Source organism: Mustela putorius, unplaced genomic scaffold (genome assembly GCF_011764305.1).
Source record: "Mustela putorius furo isolate JIRA1106 unplaced genomic scaffold, ASM1176430v1.1 tig00000275_pilon_pilon_pilon, whole genome shotgun sequence".
Lineage (NCBI taxonomy): Eukaryota > Metazoa > Chordata > Mammalia > Carnivora > Mustelidae > Mustela > Mustela putorius.
Genome location: NW_025421341.1, coordinates 31,483,706 through 31,505,766, shown reverse-complemented (window position 1 = coordinate 31,505,766; position 22,061 = coordinate 31,483,706). Strand labels below are relative to the sequence as shown.

Genomic DNA, 22,061 nt, shown 5'->3' with positions numbered 1-22,061 from the left:
ATAGCGAAATCCATCTCCAGTAATTACAGAGTTCCCCTGCCGCCTCCAGAAGTCCCTGTTTGGCATCAGTAGAAGGCTTTATGGAGAAATTGCACCCAGCCCTCCCAAACTTACCTTTGTGGCTGCAGATATAGCAAAGTCCATCTGGATCTGTTTCCTGAGAGAGGAAATGAATGGAATGCGTGTCACATGTATCATGCAGTTGTAATACCATGATTATTCATGTTCATTCTGTAAAAATATCTTTTCAAGTAACTCTAAACCATAATGTTGAGTGGCTTATGTTTAGGTCGATAACTGAAGGTGGTGAGCAGAGGCTATGATAAAAAATGATCTTACCGGGGTGCCTGGGTGGCTCAGTCGGTTAAGCGTCTGCCTGCTTGTCCCTCTGCAAGCACTCCCCTTGTTTGTGCTCTCTTGATCTCTCTCTCTCTGACAAATAAATACATAAAGTCTTTAAAAAAAAACAAATAAAGGAATGGTCTTACTAGTTTTAAATCAAAAGAAAATTTGTTTAAGACCAGTGGTCCTCCGAGAAGGATGTGTGTGGTGTGAGGGTGGGATTATATTAGAATCACTCACTTACTCCCTTCCATTGTCCTTCCTTACGTTGTCCTGCAGGACGGGAGTGGGAACAGTTTGCCCGCCATGTGCATTTGAAAATTCTTTCCACTTGATTTTGCCCTAAACCACTCTTTTAGGGCTGGCTGCTTTTGTTTGGTTGTTGTTGTTTAGTGTTTGAAAGTTTTTATTAAGTGTCTTTTAAAAAAAAAAAATATTTGAGAGAGAGACACACAGTGAGAGAGGGAACACAAGCAGGGGGAGAGGGAGAGGGAGAAGCAGGCTCTCCGTGGAGCAGGGAGCCAGATGTGGGGCTTGATCTCAGGACCCTGGGATCGTGACCTGAGCCGAAGGCAGATACTTAGCTACTGCGCCATCCAGGCGCCCCATTTATTAAGTGTCATCTTGCTGCTGGGAAATGCAGTAATGTTGTTCACAGAGACCCATGATAGTTTTTATTGACAAGCTAATTGATAAACAAGAACAGCTTGAAATAATAAAAAAAATTATATTTAATAAGGGAAGTATGGCCTGGGACCCTAATAATGAATCACTCACTCGAGCTCTTTGTTTAATCCAATGTTTGCTTGCATTTCGTATTATGAAACACACTGAGCCGTGAGGGAAGCCTGGCTAAGACTGCGGTGGGGTTGAATTTTAATGACTTCTGTGAGATTTTGGTAACTTTAAATTGTGTCTATAAGCATGATGTTCTGGTTATATATTGCACTGTAACAAATCACCTCAAACATTTGCTGTGTAAAATAGTAATGGTCATCTGTTTTGCTCACAAATCTGCAATTTGGACAGGACTCTGGTGGGGGGAGGGTGCTCAGCTGAGGTAGCTCTGCTGGGGCTAAGAGGCCACTTCAAGATGGCTTCTTCCTGTGGCTGGCGAGTTGGTGCTGGGTGTCAGCTAGGAGCTGAGGGGGGTTGTCCTGTTCTCCACAAGCACCTCTCCTTGAGGCCGTTCAAGCTTCTTCATAGCAGAGCAGCTGGATTCTGAGATTTAGTGTTGTAAGAACAGCCGCTGGAGGCTGCCAGTCTGCTAGAAGTTGACTAGAGATGACATAGACCTGAGCCGAGGTCTGCTCTTGAGGTGAGGAGTGTCAAAGAATTTGAAACCATCTTTAATCTACCCTGGACTGAATCAGACCACTTATCTTTGCCTCTATAAGCTGTTCACTTTCGTATCTTTTGACATCTCTCAGGGTACTTCTTTCCCTGAACTGTGCCCCCCAACCCCCGACCTTTTTTTCATGTATTTTTCAGAGAAGGCAAAAGTTAGTTCTTGAAGGGAGGAGGATCTTAGATATTACAGTGAGACAATCTATACCAGAGAACATAAACAGATACACAACATACCTGTGGTATTAAAATTTCATGGGGGTGAGGGAGGCAATTAGGAAAAAAAAGTCTAAGAAGCCTCCTTAGGGGGAGAGAGAAGGTAAAAAAACTTTGAGAAACACTGCTTTACTTCTAGGCCAGATGTGTTAACTTCTCTTCCATAAAACCTATCCCAATCCAATCCCGGCAAAGTTAATTGTTCGTTTTCATATACTTATAGACATTTTATTCATATGTCTGCAGTGTATTTAAGCTGGTCGGTGATGCCTTTTTCTCTCCTATTTGACCAAGAGCTTCCTAGATACGTAATACCATGTACCTGCAGTATGCCTATAATCCGTATTTAGTGAGTTGAATTAAAATGGACTAAGGGAATTAGGTTTTATCTTGGTTTGGGTTCTTCCAGAAATAGTCCCTGAGGTAAGGATTAAAGCATCAAGTAGTAGCCTCTTGGAAAGTGAAGGAAATGCTGGGGGGAGGGGGGGGTGCAGGGAGGTAGGACAGGGAAGGAGAGGAAGCCCGTGAAGGGAATGCTGTCAAGCCAGCTGCCGCCTGTGACCAGTGCTCAGTCCTGTGGGGGATATGCTCAGAAATGTAAAAAGTCAAAACCAAAACTAAACCCAAACAAAAAAGCTTCAGAGCTCAGAGTCAGACCACTTGTGGAGCTGAGGAGCGGCAGGATTTACACTCTCACTCTCTGCCATTCATTGACTGAAGACTCCCAGGGTTGTCAATGGGCTGAGCTTGGCTTCTGGGACAAGCCCCAGGCAGAGAGAAGCAGGCCCTGCTGGTGGAAGTCGGAAGCGGGAAGGCTGAGGGCAAAGGCAGAGCAGCGAGAGTATAAGCTGGAGGCTTCCTTAGCCCTGAAGCCCTGAACTAGTCAGAGGAGAGGTGATGAGAGGTTTTTGCTTGGAATGGGGAACTCGGACTTTCTCGTTGTCAGTTTCCCTGGTTGAAGTTCAGCCATGTGAAGACAGGAAACACACCAGTGTTCTTCAATACTGTGTGCTCCGCAGAGTCCCTGACTCAGCCAAGTAGAGGATTAATGAATAAATGGTTGACTAAACCAGCACTAGGGTTTAAGAGGTACGTTCTTTATTGTGTTCCAGTTCAAAGGAGGTCAGAGCAGGTAAGGCACAAGCTGGTAATGAAAGCTGACAAGTGTCAGGTGCAATTCGCCTTCAAGAACTCTTAGGAACAGACAGACGAGCTAGAAGGGAGATCCGTTCCTGGGGGTGGCCTGGGCTGCTTACTGAACCACTGGCATTTTTGTGACTGAGCGGTCAAGGGTCATATTCAGGCCCACTGAACTCGGACAAGCCAAGGCCAGGTCCTATGCACTTACCTGGGTGTCTTGTCCTGAGGAATTTACCATATTAAGTTCAGGAGCAATGAAAACAAGTAATGTTGACTGGCCAGTGAAATGACTATGGCTCGATGAGCTTGTGATCTTGGAGAATTGACTTAGTGTATACCTTTCCTTTCCATCATGGGTTCCTCTCCCTTCCTCCCCCACCAAAAAAAAAAAGATATTTTGGAGTCCCAACCCTCAGTCCCTCAGAATGTGACCTTACTTAGAAATAGGGTCTTTGCAGAGGTGAAGTTAAAATGAGGTCATTAGTGTGGGACCTAATCTAATACGGTGTCCTTAGAAATTTGGACTTGGAAGCAGACACACGTAGAGAGAAGGTGATGTGAGACAGAAAGACAGGGTAGCCATGCCTATCTACAGGGGATGTAGCTACAAGCCAAGGAATGCCAGGGAATTCCAGGGATTGCCAGCAGGACCAGAAGCCAGAGAAGGAAAGGAAGGACTTTATCCTAGAGCTGTCAAAGAGAGTGTGACCCTGCAGACATCTTGCTTTTGGAGTTCTAGACTCCAAAACTGTAAGACAATAAATTTTTGTTGTTTCAAGCTACCAGTTTTTGGTACTTGGTTACAGTAGCCTAGGAAAGTAGTACCCTTTCTTTTCTTTTTCTCCCCTCCCCCCGGCTTTTTTTTTTTTTTTGACTAAGACTTTTCCAAATAGTTATCCCTTTCCTTTCTTCTTCTTCCTCTTTGCTTGCTTTCTTATATATGCTACAGCAATTAATAGTTGATACTTGCCTGCAGGGTCCCTTGCTTTAAGGACATTCCATTCCTAAGCCACTTGGAAGACAAAAGAGAGGCTCTTCTTCAGATGTCTGGGCCTTTTGGCTGTAGCTCAAAAGGGGGTCATTTTTCCCATTGAAATGGTTTGCCATCTCTACCAGGACTGGGTGGGAATGACCCTTTCCTGTTGGAGTGCCGTGGGACGGGCCTAGCAGATGGCCTCTTTTACATGTTACTCCTCTTAGGGCTGGAGGCACAGATCCCTTCCTTTCCAAGGAAACTTAATGGATTTACCTGATTTCAGGGGACCCACGTGGGGCCATTAATCATGGTTCTTGTGGCTGAGAGTTGCTGGCTTCCTGCCAGGGAGGTGGGGTGTTTGTCTGGTTGTGGACCTGGACTGGAGCTCATTGCCAAGGTGATCTTCAGAGAGGAACAGTCTGGCTGATGGTTGCGGGAAGTGGTATGAAATCATGGAAGGGAAGGGAATCGGCTACAATGAGCACAGTGTGATTCAGGCACGTGTTTGGTTTAAAGGTGCTTTTTTTTTTAAAAAAAATTATTCCAATAATGTTTTTCTTCTCTTAATTATTTGTTTCTGCATTAAGCATTTATCTCACAGCTGCTCTGTGTCAAGTGCTTAGCTAGTGACAAAGAGACAGGAGGGAAGCAGTACATCCGGATGTGACAGGTAGCATGAAAGTCCTGATTATTGTCCACAGTGCAGGTTAGGCAGAAAGGTAACTTTTACCTGGGCTGGGATGGAGGGAGTTTCAGGAAAGCATTTATAAAATGTCATAACTGAGGAACACCACCAGAATAGAAGAGCTGTATTCCTTGATATGGACAACATTTTACACTTAAAACAAAACCAAAAACCTCTCTTCTGAAGGTATCATGTACAGCCAATGAATTCTCCATCCTCTGCGGATGACTGCAGCCCCGTGCTGTCCATAGCACCCTCCTCAAAGCAGACTCTGGCTTGCCCAGTCTCTGGCATGCTATCTTCCAGACCATTTGAAGCCTGGGGGCAAAATTATTTTTACTTTCTTTCCAACCTGCCAAGATAATGTTCAGTCGTGTATCCACCAAAATACAGTCCTGCAGAGGAATTTTGCCCAGTGAAAATGAAGTGAAAATAAAACCGAATGAGCGGGGATGGATGTGTTCCTAACACGGGCGTGCTGTGTCCCCGTGGGCAGAGGATTTCCTGACACCACAAAGCAGGCATTTCCAATTGGAACATAAAGGTGTCCCTGGGGCTGTACCCGGGAACTGAATGAAGTCCCTTGGGGAAATAGGAGAAAGAACATTTTTTTTTTAAAAATTATGTTCCATTAGCCACCATATAGTACATCATTAGTTTTTGATGTAGTGTTCTATGATTCATTGGTTATATGTAACACCCAGTGCTCATCACAACACGTGCCCTCCTAAATGCCCATCCCCTGTGGAATCTTAAACTCTTAAATTTGGTTTGGTTTCCAAATCTTACCTTGTTAGAGACTCAGGACCTTGACGTCAGAGCGCCTTAGAGCAAATCCGCTCTGCTTTATTCAGAATGGTATTGGAAGGTAAGTGAGATAATCCTTGTCAAGTGCCTTTGTCACTTGATGGGAAGTGTGGATCCACCTCTCTCTCTCTCTCTCTCTCTCTCATGCACACATTTGTATCACTTGCTGCTCCTGCAGTATGGTGAGTCATATACTGAGACTCATGACTGAACCTAGATTTTCTGATTCTAAAACCTTTCATTTCATTCCGTGCCTTATACTATTGATTACAGAATGAAATCTATTATGCAGTTTTATTTACTTATTTTTGTGCATTGATTTTATATCCTGACACTTTACTGAATTCCTGTATAAGTTCTAGCAGTTTTGGAGTGGAGTCTTTTGGGTTTTCCACATATAGTATCATATCATCTGCGAAGAGTGATAATTTGACTTCTTCTTTGCTGATTTGGATGCCTTTAATTTCCTTTCATTGTCTGATTGCTGAGGCTAGGACCTCTAGTACTATGTTGAATAGCAGTGGTGATAATGGGCATCCCTGCCGTGTTCCTGACCTTAGCGGAAAAGCTTTCAGTTTTTCTCCATTGAGAATGATATTTGCGGTGGGTTTTTCATAGATGGCTTTGATGATATTGAGGTATGTGCCCTCTATCCCTACACTTTGAAGAGTTTTGATCAGGAAGGGATGCTGTACTTTGTCAAATGCTTTTTCAGCATCTATTGAGAGTATCATATGGTTCTTGTTCTTTCTTTTATTGATGTATTGTATCACATTGACTGATTTGCGGATGTTGAACCAACCTTGCAGCCCTGGAATAAATCCCACTTGGTCGTGGTGAGAAGATTTTATTTGTGTACTTTTGAGAGAGGGAGAGAACAAACGAGAGAGCACAAGAAGGAGCAGGAGAGGGAGAGAGGAAGTGAACTGCCCCCTGAGAAGGAACCCCCAAAGCGGGGCTCGATCCCAAGACTGTGAGACCACGACCTGACTGGAAGGCAGATGCTTAACCGACTGAGCCACCCAGGTGCACCTATTATGCAGTTTTAAGAGATGATACAGCAGCAAGCTTATCGACTCTGGACAGGTGCAGTGATCTGGGCTGGTATGCCGGTTGACTGAACCAGGCCAGTCATTACAGTTTCTTCATCTGTGAAATGAGGGAGTTGGTCTAGGTCATCTGGAAGGTTGCTCCTCTTCTCGACGTTCTGCATTTCTGGGTTGTAATTCCTCCTAGACAGAGTTTCAGGGTTCCTGTGTCCACATTTCCAAAGCAGGAGAGGATGTGTCTGAGAAGGGAGGGAAGAAGCTGACCACAACCAGATAGTAGTTAGCATCCACGGACCCATAAATATCTGAGCTGGACGGAAACAGGGCTTGAGGGGAACTTAAGGATAGTACTAATATATATTTTATAACATTTTATGGGTATCTTTCCAAATACAAAGCAATCTTCATGGGCGCCTGGGTGGCTCAGTGGGTTAGGCCGCTGCCTTCGGCTCAGGTCATGGTCCCAAATACAAAGCAATCTTCAGTGAGTTTAGTTTTGGCTGATTAAAAATATAAATTTGACTCTGGCTTCTGCCTAAAAGGAAGAAGAGCATCACTTTCCATCCTGTTAATGAGAAAAAAACAGCTAATTTATAGAATCAAACCTCTCGAATCCATCAAAGAGCCAGGGTCAAAAAAAAAAAAAAAAAAAAAAAAAAAAAAAAAGCCAGGGTCATAGTACATCCAACTGGCCCGAAATATATAGAAAACAAGACTTCCAAAAAAAAAAAAAAGCACTATATGAGTTACAGCTCACTTGTAGTGGAGAATGGTGGAAGATGGCTTGCAAGGCAAAGGGGTAGGAAATACTCAGCTAACTTTCTTCACTCATTTTTAAGGGTTGATTGTTGCCTAGTACTGGTGTGAAGAGCTCATGGTTACTCTTCACCCAAGGGGAATTTGCATCAACTCATAGGCCTTTCCAAACAGAGCACCACCGGGACTCGTGAGATCTTCTGACAGCGAGGCTGGAGGCCAAAGCATGCCTTCTTTGATAGTCTAGGCCTGGGGGAGGGGTGGCTGTCATGGTTAAGGTCAGGTACCTGGACTCATGTCTTCTAAGGAACACAAGACTGCACAGCTGGGGAAGGGGGAAACATCCTGTGCTTTGAGGGCTTAGGTGAAGACTCATTGTAACATGTGGAGAGGAAAAGAAAAAAGTCTTCTGCATCTGGAAGAAAGGCAGGGAGCCACCCTGGATCCAGACAAGTAGTGGTCTCTAAACAGCGGGGACAGAGACAAGATCACTGAGAAAGCCTGACTTCCAAGACCAGAGGACACAGGATCTGCCTAAGGCTGAGGTAGAGCAAGAGGGAAGAACACTTCCTTGCACTCCCCCAGCACACTCCCAGGCTAGAAAGCACCTAGTATCAAGCAGTTGCAGTTAACCTGTGGGGGCAGGGGAAGCATGGGTGGGGGAGATGCTGTGAGTCCTAGGGGTACAGAGAAGTCTGCAAGAGGGAACAGGAACATTGAGATACACCTCCCAGTGACGCAGACCCCAGCCTAAAGACAATGTCATTCTAGAGGAATCGAAAACTATGGTGCAGCAATAAAACCCAAGCTAGACCAGTTTCAGACGAGACTGATGTCCGACACCACACTGATGCCCGAGCAGAAGGGATGTGATCAGTTTCAGGTTTAAGCGTTATTTCCCTGGGACTCTACTGCACATGATGTCCAGAATCCAGCAGAAAAATAGGAGAGGCACAAAAAGCCAGGAGGAAAACAATCTGTAGTGAGAAGACAAAGCCATTAACAGAACCAGGCCCAGAGATGACTCTCATAGGGAATTTAAAATAACTGATAAATATTTAAAGGCTTCAGTGAAAAAAGTGAAGAGCAAGCATGGGGTATTTTAGCAAAGAAATAATTGCACAAAAGTGCTAAGAAAAACAAAAATGAGAAGGAAGACAACAACAGAGTTAACGGAGATGAAGACGGCCTTTAATGAGCTCATCAGTAGACTCAGCAGATGCAAAGGAAGAGTAATTGAGCGTGGAGATAGGCCATCATATTGATTATTGATTTTCTGTGTTTTACATTTATTGGTTGATTTTCCTCCTCCAATCTTGATTTATTATTTGGTTTCTTCTACTCACTTTGGGTTTCATTTACTCTGTTTAGTCTTCCTTTTTTTTTTTGAAGGTTGAAGCTCAGTGAGCTGAGTTTATTGAAGAAAGAATTTTCTTCTTTTCTAATATTGGCATTTTGTGCTATAAAAGTACCGTTACCCTTACGTATGTTTTAGTGGCATCTCAGATTTTTCGATGTGTTATGTTTTCATTTCCATTCAGTTCGAAGTATGTTCTGCCTTGTCTTTTGATTTATTCTTTGATTTTAGGGGTTATTTGGAACTGTACTAGTTTCCACGTATTTGAAAATTTTACCGAGATCTTTCTGTTGATTTTCCTTTGTAGAATTTGAATTGTAAATTTACTGAGGTGTTTTTTATTTTTTTTTAATTGTTTTTTATGGTCCAGAATTTGGTCTGTTTTGGTGAAGTGTATTCTGTACCCTTGAATTCTGTTGTTTTTGGGTGGAGCTGTCTATAAATGTCAATTATATCACGTTGGTTGGTGGCGTTATTCAAACTTGAGAGATCCTTGCCACTTTTTAATGTATTTTACCCATTTGGGAGAGGGCAGGGTTGAAATCTCCAACCCTATTTGTAGTTGATGTTTATTTATCCTTTGTGGTCCTACCAGTAGTATTTGCTTCTTTATATTTTGAGCAAATTTCTTTAGGCAATATAGAATCAGGCCTCCCTCATCAAAATCTCACTAAATCTGCCTTCTTTTTTACTAGGGGCATCAATTTTATAGATTTTTAAATCTTTCACTTTATGATTTATTTTCTCTTTGTCTCATCTGGATTTTTATTGTTGTTACCTTTTCTATCTCCTTTGGCCTTCTTTTTTTATGATTCTGTTTTATCTTTTCTAACTCTTGGGCTTGTTATATCAGTCTTTGCTTTATGGTTTGTAGCATACACCTTTATTTATTTATTTATTTTTAAAGATTTTATTCATTTATTTGACAGATAGAGAGAGAGAGAGAGCATAAGCAGAGGGAGTGGCAGAGAGAGAGAGGGAGAAGCAAGTTCTCTGCTGAGCAGAGAGCCCCACACCGAGGTCAATCCCAGGACCCTGGGAACATGACCTGAGCTGAAGGCAGAGGCTTAACCCACCAAGCCACGCAGGCGCCCCTGGCCTACACCTTTAACTTACTGCATTCGGGTGATAGTACACAACCAATACCATATTTCCACTTCACCTTTTCCGACTGTTATACTCCTGTGTATGTGTGCTGAAATCTTCCTCCTCCACAGTGAGCTCTTCTCGAGCCTTGAGGGCTTTCTGCGGGCTCTGTGGGCATTGAGTTATTTTTGTGCCTCTCCCACATAATCTCTTGAGAGAATCTGTGATGTGCAAAAGAAACGCTTCCATAATTAAAACTGCATGAATAAATACGGGTGTGTGAACATGAGTATTTTCAGTTAGTTTAATAATAGCGATCACTTTAACAGATACAGACAACCTTTTAAATTTAGGAGTGTCTGGAGGTAGGCCTTTAAAATTAAGTTGGAACTTTTTGCAATAAGGCAGCTACTAGGACACTTTGCAGCAAGAAGGAAGATGCCAGACTGCTGTAGGTCTTTCTTTTCTTGAAATACCAGATCGACATAAAATGCATTAAAAAAAATTAATCTTCAAAGTGAAAGAGTACAATTTTGAATATGCTTGCTGACTTTGGGGGAGAGTTTCCAACTCTCTTTTCCTTTTAAAAAAGGACAAAAGTGAAAAACATCTTTTGTATTAAAACATACTCACGTGAAAATTGGATGTATGTGAAATTTTTCTTTTACTCATTCATGGGATTGCTCTTAATTGTATAGCCGATCATTTGTGGTTTCTTTAACAGGAAAGTATTTTTTTCTTGCTTTTATGTTATCTTTTTGTTTTGTTTTGTAAAAATGCCAGAATAAATATTTAAAAACAGAAATCTAAGAATTTTTCATTAAAAGTGATAAGTGAGATCTTCTGGAAAGTCAAGGTGGAGTATTGCAATGGTTTCTTTTCTGATGCTTGGGGCTTGAATCTACTTTTTTAAAAAATAAATGGTATAACATGTAAGGAAACCACAACAAAGTTTAATTAATTCTTACATACCCCCCAAGGAATAAAATGCAGTGTGGTTATCAACAGAATGTGAAAGCCCTACAGATTTTTTTGCGCCTGGTACAAATTAACACTTGTTTGGGGAACTGAAGTTCTCCATTTATTTGGTTCACCCACTGATTCCTTGTCATTCTCTTCAGGAGAACATTTGCAATATTTCTGAAGCTTGATTAAGGCCTTACTGAATCAGTAATTTGCAAGTTAAAACTGACCATTTTAGCCAGCCTTCACAATGCAAGGATGAACCAGGGATTAAAACCTTAATGCCTTTTCTTTAATTTGAGGGAGGATAGTGTTCCAGTTATCTTAGAAAAAGAGGAAGCGGGATTTGCCTTCAAAAGATGCTTTATATTTTGGATAGAGAGTCAATACAAAGGTGAGATCCACCCGATTTGAATTGGTAAAATATGTAAATCCTTGCCTGCTGAACTGTCAGAGATTAATGTCTGAATAGGAGTAGGAAGCGCCAACTGTAAAATTATACAGGGCATGGCGGTTACCCCATTCGCATAATGGGGCTTGATTTAGAGGCTCTATTTTAGGGTTGCACATAAAGCACCCAATGCAGAAAGCCGAGCTTTGTTTAATGTGTCCGGGGCAGTGCCCTAATTTTCTACAACACTATTCACTTCCCTCCTTTAAGAATGAATAACACATTTTCTTTATGGAACTCTGTGCGTCTTTCATTTGGGAGCAATCGCATTTCCAAACTCCTCTACTAGATTCCTCTTTTGTTGCCTTTTTGTAATGCTCCTACATGATGGTAAATTGCATTGTCTTCGTTGCATTTGTCTACCCACGCAAAGAACAAGCAATACCCTTTTTGACATGACATAACGTAGCCCTTTACACTTGACAGATGGGAAAGTTAAGACCTGGGAAGTACAAGCCTTGCAGTTCTGATAGAGCTGGTTGTCCCATCTCCATCTTTGCTACCCAGCGAGGGAATTTGTCACCTGAACGGATGTCATCATATGTCCTTTGGCTATCTCTGGAGACTTAGAATTCATCTCATTTCGGCCGGAGCTCAGAGGACTGTATTGCAAACATGGATAACCTAGGGACTGTAATACCTCGTTTCAATTATTATTGGTGTTTTATCATTAAGGCTCAACCTATTCAGGTAACAAAATGCAAGATTCACTGTCTTTTTTTTTCTTTTTAATACAATGTTGCTGTTGGCTTCTGCAGTTTAACATTTATGAAGTCCTTTTTGAATTTTGTTAGTGGCTCCATTTTATTGTTTCAGACGATTTTTCTTTTCATCGAGAAGTCATTTGTGTTAGCAAGACTCTTGGTTGCCAGGGTCAGACTCCTAACCCGAGCTCGCTGAAGCATCACGGAGATGTATTGGTTCATAGTCTCTGTAAATCCGTGGATGGATCTGAGTCAGATGAGGCTGGGTCCAGGGCTCAGCAATGTCAAGTCGGTGACCCTCCGTATCCCGGTCCTCTTTGTCTCTGTGCGATCTCATTCTCAGGCTGACCTTGGCGGGTGAGCAGGTCAACAGCAGCTTTGTACTCACATCACCCTGGCGTGGGCAACTTGGTCGCTTCTGGAAGAAGCCCTTCTGGAAGAGTCTGTTCAGCCAGTCTTGAGTTTCCTCTAAACCAGTGCCTTTAGCCAGGGACACGCGGTACTCAGGTGGTCAGCCTGTGTCCCATATTCTTCCCAGGGTCAGGGGACAGGGACAGCCCCAGTTCACAGAGCAGCTAGATAGCAGTGGAGGCATTTTCTCGAAGAGGGCACAAGAGTGTTTTTATCACAAATGGCTAAAGCCACCACTTGAAGATTTACAAGAGCCACTCAGAGTTACATAAAAATGTTAATTTTCCATTAGAAGACATATTATTGTAGACTCAATGACTCATCAGATAATTCACAGTGTATTTCCCTCTTTACCCTCACACTTTGATTGTTGGCAAAAAGGACAAAGCCATTAAAGAAAAAAAAATTTAAAAAAAAAATTTTAAAGATTTTATTTATTCATTTGATAGAGACAGAGAGAGAGACAGCACAAGTAGGCAGAGCAGCAAGCAGAGGGAGAGGGAGAAGCAGACTTCCTGAGGAGAGAACCCGTGGGACTCAATCCCAGCACCCTGGGATCATGACCTGAGCTGAAGGCAGATGCTTAACCGACTGAGCCACCCAGGGGCCCTAACCGCCCTGCCCTGTTTTTTAAAGGAGTCATTTCTCAATTTCACGTTCAGATACTGCCCTAGCATCTCCATTCAGCTAGTCTGATAAACTCACACGATTTGCAGCTGTCATTTGATTTCCCAGTCTCCAGCTACCGGGAGAACCCCTTTCAGGCAGAGGCTAACATTTGATTTCCGTTCCAGCTGCGTCTGCCACGGTGTCTGGCTGAGTGCAGGTGTTCAGGGAAGGTGCACCCGATGGCCCGGTGAGCTAACGTGGGGCACGCACCTTGTCTGGAGGGAGGTGCCAAGGCTCTGAAGAGTTATGTAGCTCGAGTTATGCAGACTGTGTGTTGAAGTTGGCACACTGTCCCCAGTTTTGGGTTTTTAAAATGTTTCTTTCATTCTTTTACTTGGCTGTCCGGCTGTGTGTGTGTTTGTGCCAGTCTGCAGCTTCCCGTCTCTCTCTGTGCTCAACGACAGGACTGAGAGCCGTGACATTGGTCCCACAATGGGGGCAGGGGGCAGTCTCAGAGCTTCTGGGCAGTGAGGTGGTCCAGCCTTCATGACAATAGAGTCACCTCTGGGGCCATCTTTAGGAACATACTGTGTGGCAGGAGTCAGGCTGAGTTGAGCCATGTACTTCTCATCGAGCTCCAGCAAAATGGCAGATGGGGGACGGTGTCCCCACTTGCTCGTCACCTTGTCTTCTGAGCATTCTCCCCTTTACCCTCTTCATTGTATGACCTCAGTTGCTGTCCCGCCAGGGCAACCAGCTTTGCCTCTCACTCTTAGGTGTCTGGTGCTCCGCTCAGACACCTTTGTTACCCCCAGTGTTGGATGAGAACCGATTAAGAACAAAGACAGAAGCTTCCAGATTCATATGAAAACTTGCCTCTCTGTTTTTAAAAATTACAAATCAGGACTCACAGGGAAATATTAGGGTAACTATTTCTCCTATTTGAAGAAATACCGGCGTGGCAACTTTATCACCTAGAAGGTAGCAGTATGAGTCAGGGTTGGATCAGAGAGATGGAACTAGTGAGATTTATGCAGCATAAGATTTATGCAGCAAGATTTATGCAGGGAACTGGCTTATGCTGTTGTGGACGCTGGCGAGGCAAGTCTGAGATCCCTGGGGCAGGCTGTCGGGAAGGGTCGGCTGGAACTCTTGGCACAGACTGAAGCTGCCGTCCACAGGTAGAAGTTCTTCCTCCTCAGGGAAGCCTCACCTCACCTGGTAAGGTCTTCTCAGTGGGTTGACTCCAGTCCACCCAGATTATCGAGGATATGTCTGCACTCAAATGATTATGGACTTAAAATAATACCTACAAAGTACCTTCGCAGCAACTCCTGGATTCATGTTTAGTTGAGTGAAGGTGGCCCATAAAACGGACAATCAGTGTGGTCAGATGGGAGTTCTTGTAGATTCTCTGTGAAGCCATGAAACTGTTTTAGGCCCTTGGGATCCTTCACTGACTGAAACAGTTTCTGCTCTTATGGCATTTGTATTCTAACGGAAGATGACAGAAAATAAGATAAATAAAATACATAATTTTGTAGTGGTTATAAGTAGTGATGAGAATAATAAAGCGGAGGAAGGAACTACACAGTGAGAAGTATGTACACGGGCAGATCGGGCCCCACAATTTGTGAGGCGCAGGGCACAGTGAATATGCAGTGTCTCTCTTCAAAAAGTCGAAAAAATTGCCACCAAAAATACTGAAACATAAAACTTTTTCCTTTCTTCCTTGAATTTCTCTCTGCGATAGTCAGAGTGATTTTCTTTTTTCTTCTGTTTGGCTTTTGCTATTTTATCTGTTGTAAGCAAAGAAAAATTCAGAATTTAGATTATTAACACAAATCTGCCATTCCTCATTAGGTTGTGCAATGCCCATTTTCAATGCAAATATAGAAGTGGAATCACTGAAGTCACACGATCTGCATTTCTTAGTTCATGGGTGTGTCTCAATGTTGTGCTTGCCAGAGCAGTGGAAACACACTACGAACCCAGCTCCTCTGTTTTTCTTTCATCTCTAAGACATGCACGTTCTCCCCACACTTTACCTTTGGTTTGAGGATTCCTGAGGAGGGATGGATGGGAGGAGGAGGAGCTGTGGTTGTCCTGCCTGTCCCTTTCCTTCCCTGCTGTCATTTTTAGTATAAGTGGTTGCCTACTACAGGAAAAGTCATGCAGATAAAAGGGATATGCTAGAGTTCCTTGAGCACTCATGTTAATTAGGATACAACTGACTTCTTTGTGCACTTGAAGCAAGTTCTACTTCTAAGCATGGACTCTTGGGGCTGTCAGTGCTCTGCTTACTGAGCCGTAGGCTTAACACCTTTACCTTGTGCTCACTTGGCATCCCATTGAATTTTTAGGCATCAGGAGATGCTCATACTGTGTATATTTCCTCTGTTCATGTATGCACACTGCCATCTCATTGGACTTTGCTTATGAAATGCAAGCTCAAAGGTACAGTTATGAGGGATTTCAAGATTTTGACTTTAACCCAAGAGCATTAAAGCGAGCGTGGAGCTTCCTGAGCATGGGACACTGTTGCGACGGAACAGGTTGCTTGCCCATGAAGCCGTCTGTGCGTGTCTGTGTGAATGTGTGCACACATATGCTATTTTACATAATGTTGATCAAGAAGAACTGTCCCATAAGGTGACATTTGATCAAGGTCCTCAAGAAGATCAGGAAACCAGGCAGGCAGTTACTAGGGCAGGAGTAGCATGTTCAGAGGTTCCAAGACACATGAGTCTTTGCCTTATTCTCAGAAGAATAAAGAGGCCATGGTGGCTGGATCCAAGTGAGAGGGTAAAGGGTGGGAGATGAGGTTAGAGAAGCAGAGGTCCCTGCATGGTGCATGAGCCATGAAAGGGACTTGGAATTTTTCTGCGAGAAGAAGGGAAGGCTTGGGAGGATCTTAAACAAGGGGTCAAATGCATTGATTGAATCTCCCTTTGGCTGCGCTGTGATAATACTCTGCATTGGGACAAAGTTGGAAGTGGTTGGACCAGACGCTATGGTAGACCAAACAATGATGGGGCCTGGACTGGGTGTATACGCAGCAGTGATTAAATGTAGTTGGATTCTGGGCATATTTTACAACCAGTGACAGTGGGAGCTGGGTATAAAATTGATATTTACCTAGAGTCCAGCAGATGAAATGGTCTATTGAGAAGTAGTGAAATTTCTAAACTTCTTCAGCCAATGCATGGCAGAACTGGGGAAGGAGAGCAGGAATCTTGTGTTCTTTTTCACTGGGTCTTCCTTTCTGTTAGCTCTAGACTGCATCCCACTCCACCCCCACCACCCCCCAATTGCTCTCTTAACATTCTCTCCTGAACATCTTCCCTTATTTGGCTGAAATGGGCCAGTGCAATCTCTAGGATTCTATCTCTATAAATCACTTTAAAGAACTTCTCAGAGCAAGGTCCTAGGTGATTCTTCTGCTACCCTATATTTCCGTGGTCTCATGGTGGGGGTTGGCCGTCTCCCATAGTGTCACATTAGTGCTGTCCTGACAGTCTTTTTCCTGCATTTTCTGAAGTATCTCTTGACCTCCCCTCATAAAACAGAGTTCATAAAACAAAGATTTTCCTCCTGGGTTTGATGTACAATTGTGCTATGTATAATGCCAAAAACTTTAACTGTAGTTGGCTTGCTTATTTATGTATTTATCTTGCTTCTCAGCACTTTCAGACCATGCTGAAGTCCAAGCTGAATGTCCTGACACTGAAAAAGGAGCCCCTACCAGCAGTCATCTTCCATGAGCCCGAGGCCATCGAGCTGTGCACCACCACTCCCCTGATGAAGACCAGGACTCACAGTGGCTGTAAGGTATGTGGCATGTGGCTAGCAGGGACTCTTTTGGTGGGACAAACCAAAGGACATGTAGCCTTAGGACACTTGTTTGCCAGTGGTGACTTTTGAAAGGAATGAAAATGTAACATGACTGATGAGCTTCGTTGAGTGGCGGTGGGATGAACTCATATCTGCTGTATTTTTAGCAATCCAACCACTCTCCACTGTTTCTAGGTAAAGACATAAGTTCTAGGATGTGTGAATAAAATAGTCTTCTCACTTATATTTGCTGTAACCCTGTGGAACTTTGGGGCTCCCCAGAAAAGTTCTATCCTTAGTGATATTTCCTCCCTTTGTATTTGTACTCCAAATAAAACACATCTTAAAGAATAAAAAACAAGTTTCTCAACAGTGTACTTCTCCGTTGGGGGTTATTTTGCATTTTTGTTTGGCTTCAGCTCTCAGAATTGATACTGATATCCATGCCTCAGAATCCATTAAAAAACATTTTTTCTCATCTATGTAAACTGTAATGCTGACATTAAAGAAAACCTAGAAGTGGAATGTATAATTTTGGTAGGCTTTTGGGTTCTTTCTTGCATGATATTCTTTTTTACATGAATTGATGAATAAAGCAATCAGTTCGGGAATAACAAAGAAAATAAGTTTATGCATATTTTGTCATTAGCTATTTTTTTTGAGGAGTAAAAAATTAAGGGGCAGAAATTTGTTATGAGTAGTGAAAATAAAATAAAACAGAAATGTATGTTTGCATGTGGGTTTCTATTATAATCTTGTAGACAGACTCCTTCTTGCGTTTCTAGGTTAGGGAAGTCTTTCTTGCCAGAATGTTCCATCCCCTCTCCCATTCTTGCACCGCTATGGTCAGATTGGAGCCTACAGAAATCTTGAGTGATGGGTGTGTACACAGAATTCCACACGTGTTCATCCATCCCACAAATACCCAGTGGGTGCTCAGTGTCTACCCAGCCCTGGGGACAGTGGGAACAATACCCACCAGCATCTTTGTAGGGTTTAACTTCTAGCTGGGGAGAGGGAGGAGAGAGTACAGGTAAACAAGCATTGGCTGTTGAGAAAACCAGTCAGGAATAACTTGTGGAAGAATCAGGCAGAAGAGACAGGGAGTGTTAATTCTCAGAGGTGGAGATAGTCTGTGTGCGCTTTGTAATGGAGAGGGATGGGCAGTAGAACCCAGAAGTTGAGAAAATTGTGTTCCGTGGTACAGTCAGGCAAGAGTCTGGGTATAGGATGAGTCTTGTCATTGCAGTGGCAAACAGTTTTGACTTTCTTCTAATTACTGTGGGGAACTGTCAGATTTGGGCAAGAGAGTTAGTTATATGACTCCATCAAAAAAAGAAAAAAAAGTGATTTTAAATGGTAAGTACGCTAAGGTGAACTTTCAGCTTCCAGAGAGCACTTGCCAGAGGCTCTGTTCCAACAGGAGACAGGGGATCCATGCAGCTGGCCTTCGGTCCCCGTGTGCGCAATGCTTTTGGTGAATTGATGATACAAAGAATTATAAAAATACTCATTAAATTTGAAAGTGATATGAGATCAAATTGTGTTATACATACTTTAGAGATTTCCTAGAGTCCTTTTGAATTCTGTTCCTACTGGGGGAAATGGTCCCTCAAAAGCAAGATGAAGTCATTAGGGACAAATGAAAGGAGGAGAGGTTCGTTGGATAAAGGCTGTGGAGTGTGTTTAAATGGGGGGGGGGGGAAATGCAGTTACAGAATAAAAGACCCAGCAATCCAATCGGGATATGGAAGAAATTGTGTGTGTGTGTGTGTGTGTGTGTGTGACACACACACAGAGAGAGAGAGAGAATATTTGCTAGAGAGAAAGAAATACTGCTAGGAGAATAAAAACCTATCGTTTTCCTTAAAAGGAGCATAAGGTTTGAGATTCATGGAGTAATTTTTCTGTGTGTATTGCATTAGGTTGTGTTTGCTTCTTTTACCTCTAAAAGGATGTTGGAAAGAGCAGAAGGAATTCAGAAGAGCACACAAAAGAGAGTGAGTTTGCCCTGGCATCAGTGGGTCTAGCTAGACAAAGGGAGATCATCAGTGATTTCACCGGGACACAGGGAAGGACTTTGGCATTCAAGGTGTAAAACGCAGTCCACTGGGCTATAGAAAGTTTGTGAACTCGCCATCCCTAGAAACCTTGAAGATGATATTCCAGGTGTGGATAATCATGAACTGGAATCAGGGATCTGAGCCAACTCCAGTTTTAAGATTCTCTTTGAAGGAAGAAAACATCCAATTGTATCCTTCTTCAACTTGTATACTATAATGCCCTTTATACAGTGATATTTTAACTTAAACGCACTGGAGTTACATTCTTTAATTCTCAATGACAATCTCATGTTTGTGTTCAGAGTCACATTCTTTCGATAAACAACAAAAAAGTTCCATGTTTGAGCCTTGACATTTCTGTTTAGAATGACCTGACCTCTCCATTTGGTCCCCCCACCATCCACAGAAACAAAATGCAGTGCTTCCTCTCTGATTCTCAGGAGTAACTTGGTTCACAAAATGCCAGCTGCAGAAGGAGGAGCTCTCTCTCGGGCTCACGCCTGCCAGGAATACTGAGCACAATGTAGCCCAGGCCCAGCTGCGGCCGGCAGGCCAGGACCCTTCATCTGCACACACTGCTAGGTCTTTTTCCCTTAACAGCTTTCTAGTCCTGCCTGCATAACTGTGGGTTTGGGGGAGGGAGAGAGTCAGGAGGGAACAGAGTAAAGGAAAAGGGAGTTGAAAGTGGGTTATGGTTAGTACCATCGAGGCTCAGGTTCATGTCAAATTTCGCCTTTCCCTCTGATCTGTATTCTCTGTGGGTCCTGATGGGGTTGCCCTGCCAGGCTATTCATGTTGTGGGCAGCTGGGTCTTTGTGTGTGTTTTCCTCTACTGCTGCCACGTTTTTTTTTTTTTCCCTTTTTTTTTTTTTTTTTCCTGGAGTGGAGTTATTTCACTGCAAAACCCAGTGCATACCATTAGGACGCCCCTGCCCGTGCTCTTGTTGGAGATTTTCAGAGTATCCGATGCTGTTTCTGATTTTGCAGCAGCAACAACCATGGTTGATCTTACCTGGCTTCTCCTGCCTTGCACCACAGAATCCTAGGTGGCTTTGACTTGTTAGCAAACATTTATCTAATTCATAGTCAGGGCAGACCTTCTGTGTACATGGAATTGTGGAGAGAGGCATCAAGGCAGACGTTGCAGGTAATGCAATTTGTAGGCAAGTCCAAGGAATAGACGAGCGCCTGAATCCATAAATCTCCAGGGCTGCTGAAACTCCTGTGTGTATCAGAAAACCCTAGGGGGCAGGTTTCCGGACCTTCTTTCCAGAGATTTTGATGCAGGCACTCAGCTTAGCAGGCAGAAAAGAACCTGCACTTAAAAACTAGATTGCAATTTACACGATCGTGGGGCCCAGGCGGTGCCTGGAGCTTGAGGACTTGAGCTGCAGAGTGATGTGTGAGAAGAGCCACGTAAGTGACCTAAGTGGAGTCACACCTGGGGAGGCGGGAGATCGGCCAGGGCCGTGGAGGATGGAACTAGAATGGGTTTGCCGTAGCTGACCAGGAGGCTGACGTCCAAGAAAGAACTGGGCTGGGTAATTTGTGCATCCCATGTGCCCTCTACCTACAGCGCCTATAAGTGCCACCTTGTCCTACAGGGGGCGCTGTTCTTCATTGACTTGACTTAATTCTGGGCCTAATTGCCATAGTTCTCAAAGACTTTGTGAAATGGTGGTAATGTTGATGATAATAATAATTAGTGATAAAATACTAATAATACAGAAATGATGGTGATGATGAAGAGCTGATGTTTAGGAATGCTTTAAGCACTCTCCTTGCCCTTTTCATGGTATAGAAACACTGGGTCCTCATGACCATCCAGTGGTTCAAAGGCCATCTCTGGCCCCATTTCACAGGTGAGTTAGTTGAGGCATAGAGAGGTTCTTTCCTGTACCAGATTATCCAGAGAGTAACTGGCAAAGCCTGCATTTGAACTTTATCAGTCTGTCTCCGTAGCCTCTGCTCCTCCCCATCAGATTCCAGCCCCTCCTCATGACCTCGAGTGACTCCCATGTGTGTCCTAAGATAGTTCTTAAAACTGGCTCTGTCATGTGATTGTAGCAAGTCATTTTGCTTCTGCGAGCCTCAGTTTCTTCGTCTTTGTTCAGCTAGAACTAAGATCACTGTATCTCAGGCATTCTCTCATCTAAAGGTCCAAGGCTCAAATTTACTTGATTCAATTGGACTCAAATTTTGTCTTGGATGGAACTAGAATGTGTTTTGGTTCACAAAACCCAGAAATGATTGGGGATCATGCACTAAAAGTATTGTAAACAAGGAATTTTGGAACACTGAAAATAAATAAATAAATAAAATTATCAAATAATTTTACCCCTAATATACCTCTCAGGCTTTCCAATTTGGTTTTTGAAAAACAGAGAGAGAGAGAGAGTCCATAATGAAAAGTCACATTCCTTATAAAACATGCATAGGAAATGAAACCCGAAATGTCCATTGAGCTCCTAGATGCCCATGTTCTGTTCCACAGAGATAGTCCCCAGCTTTACGGCATTTATAATTTAGAACCAAAATAAATAGTAGCAACGCTGGAACAAAGATGCTGACACATAATTGGGATCTAACACATGCTGTAACATTTATCTTTCATTTAAAACATTCACAAAGTTTGTGAATGGTGGTAGTTTGAGTATAAATATGCTGATGAGTTGAAGACAAAGATGACATGGAGGACACATACCTGGGAAGACAAGAGGGGAAAGAAGCAAGAAGGAAAGGCAGGAAAATTGGCAGTTGCTGATATAGGTCTCCTGTTTGGATCTGAGTCTGCCTGCCGTGGCTCTGGTTTACCTGGCTGTCTCTCCTCTGCACCTGCTCAGCTGGGGACAGCTAGCGTCCTGAGATTGGTCTCCAGGTCTCCAGGTCTGGCTCTTCTCGACCACCAGACAGGCTTTGGGAGTTGCTAGAGAAGAGTGCTAACTGAGCATATAATATTTCTTCCCGCACCCCACCCTCTCCCCCATTCCTGGTTCTCTCATCTCTCAGGATGAAAGGGCCCTTGTGTTCATTCTGCAGGTTGGTGGGCATCAAGTTGCCTCTGTCCCCTCATGCTTCATCTCGGGCCCCACCAGGGCCTCACCTAGACTTCCTCTCCTACAGAATGTCCCATCTTCCAAATCTCTCCTTCCCCCAAGAGAGGCGACCTGGTTTTACATCATGTGAAGTCCCATCTAAGACGCTCACTGTCTGTTCCCCTTGTGAGGGCAGAAGCCATCAAACAATCTAATTCTCAAGAAGGGAC

At 43.4% G+C, this 22,061-nt stretch overlaps 1 protein-coding gene across 1 annotated transcript in view; it reads left to right on the top strand.

Annotated features, from left to right (window-relative positions):
• PID1 (phosphotyrosine interaction domain containing 1) overlaps window positions 1-22,061 on the top strand; it is a 225,836-nt gene that overhangs the window by 86,685 nt on the left and 117,090 nt on the right. The window contains exon 2 of the mRNA XM_004773417.3: window positions 16,584-16,730. Within this exon, the coding sequence (XP_004773474.3) occupies window positions 16,584-16,730 (147 nt within the window). The remainder of the gene's footprint in view (window positions 1-16,583; window positions 16,731-22,061) is intronic.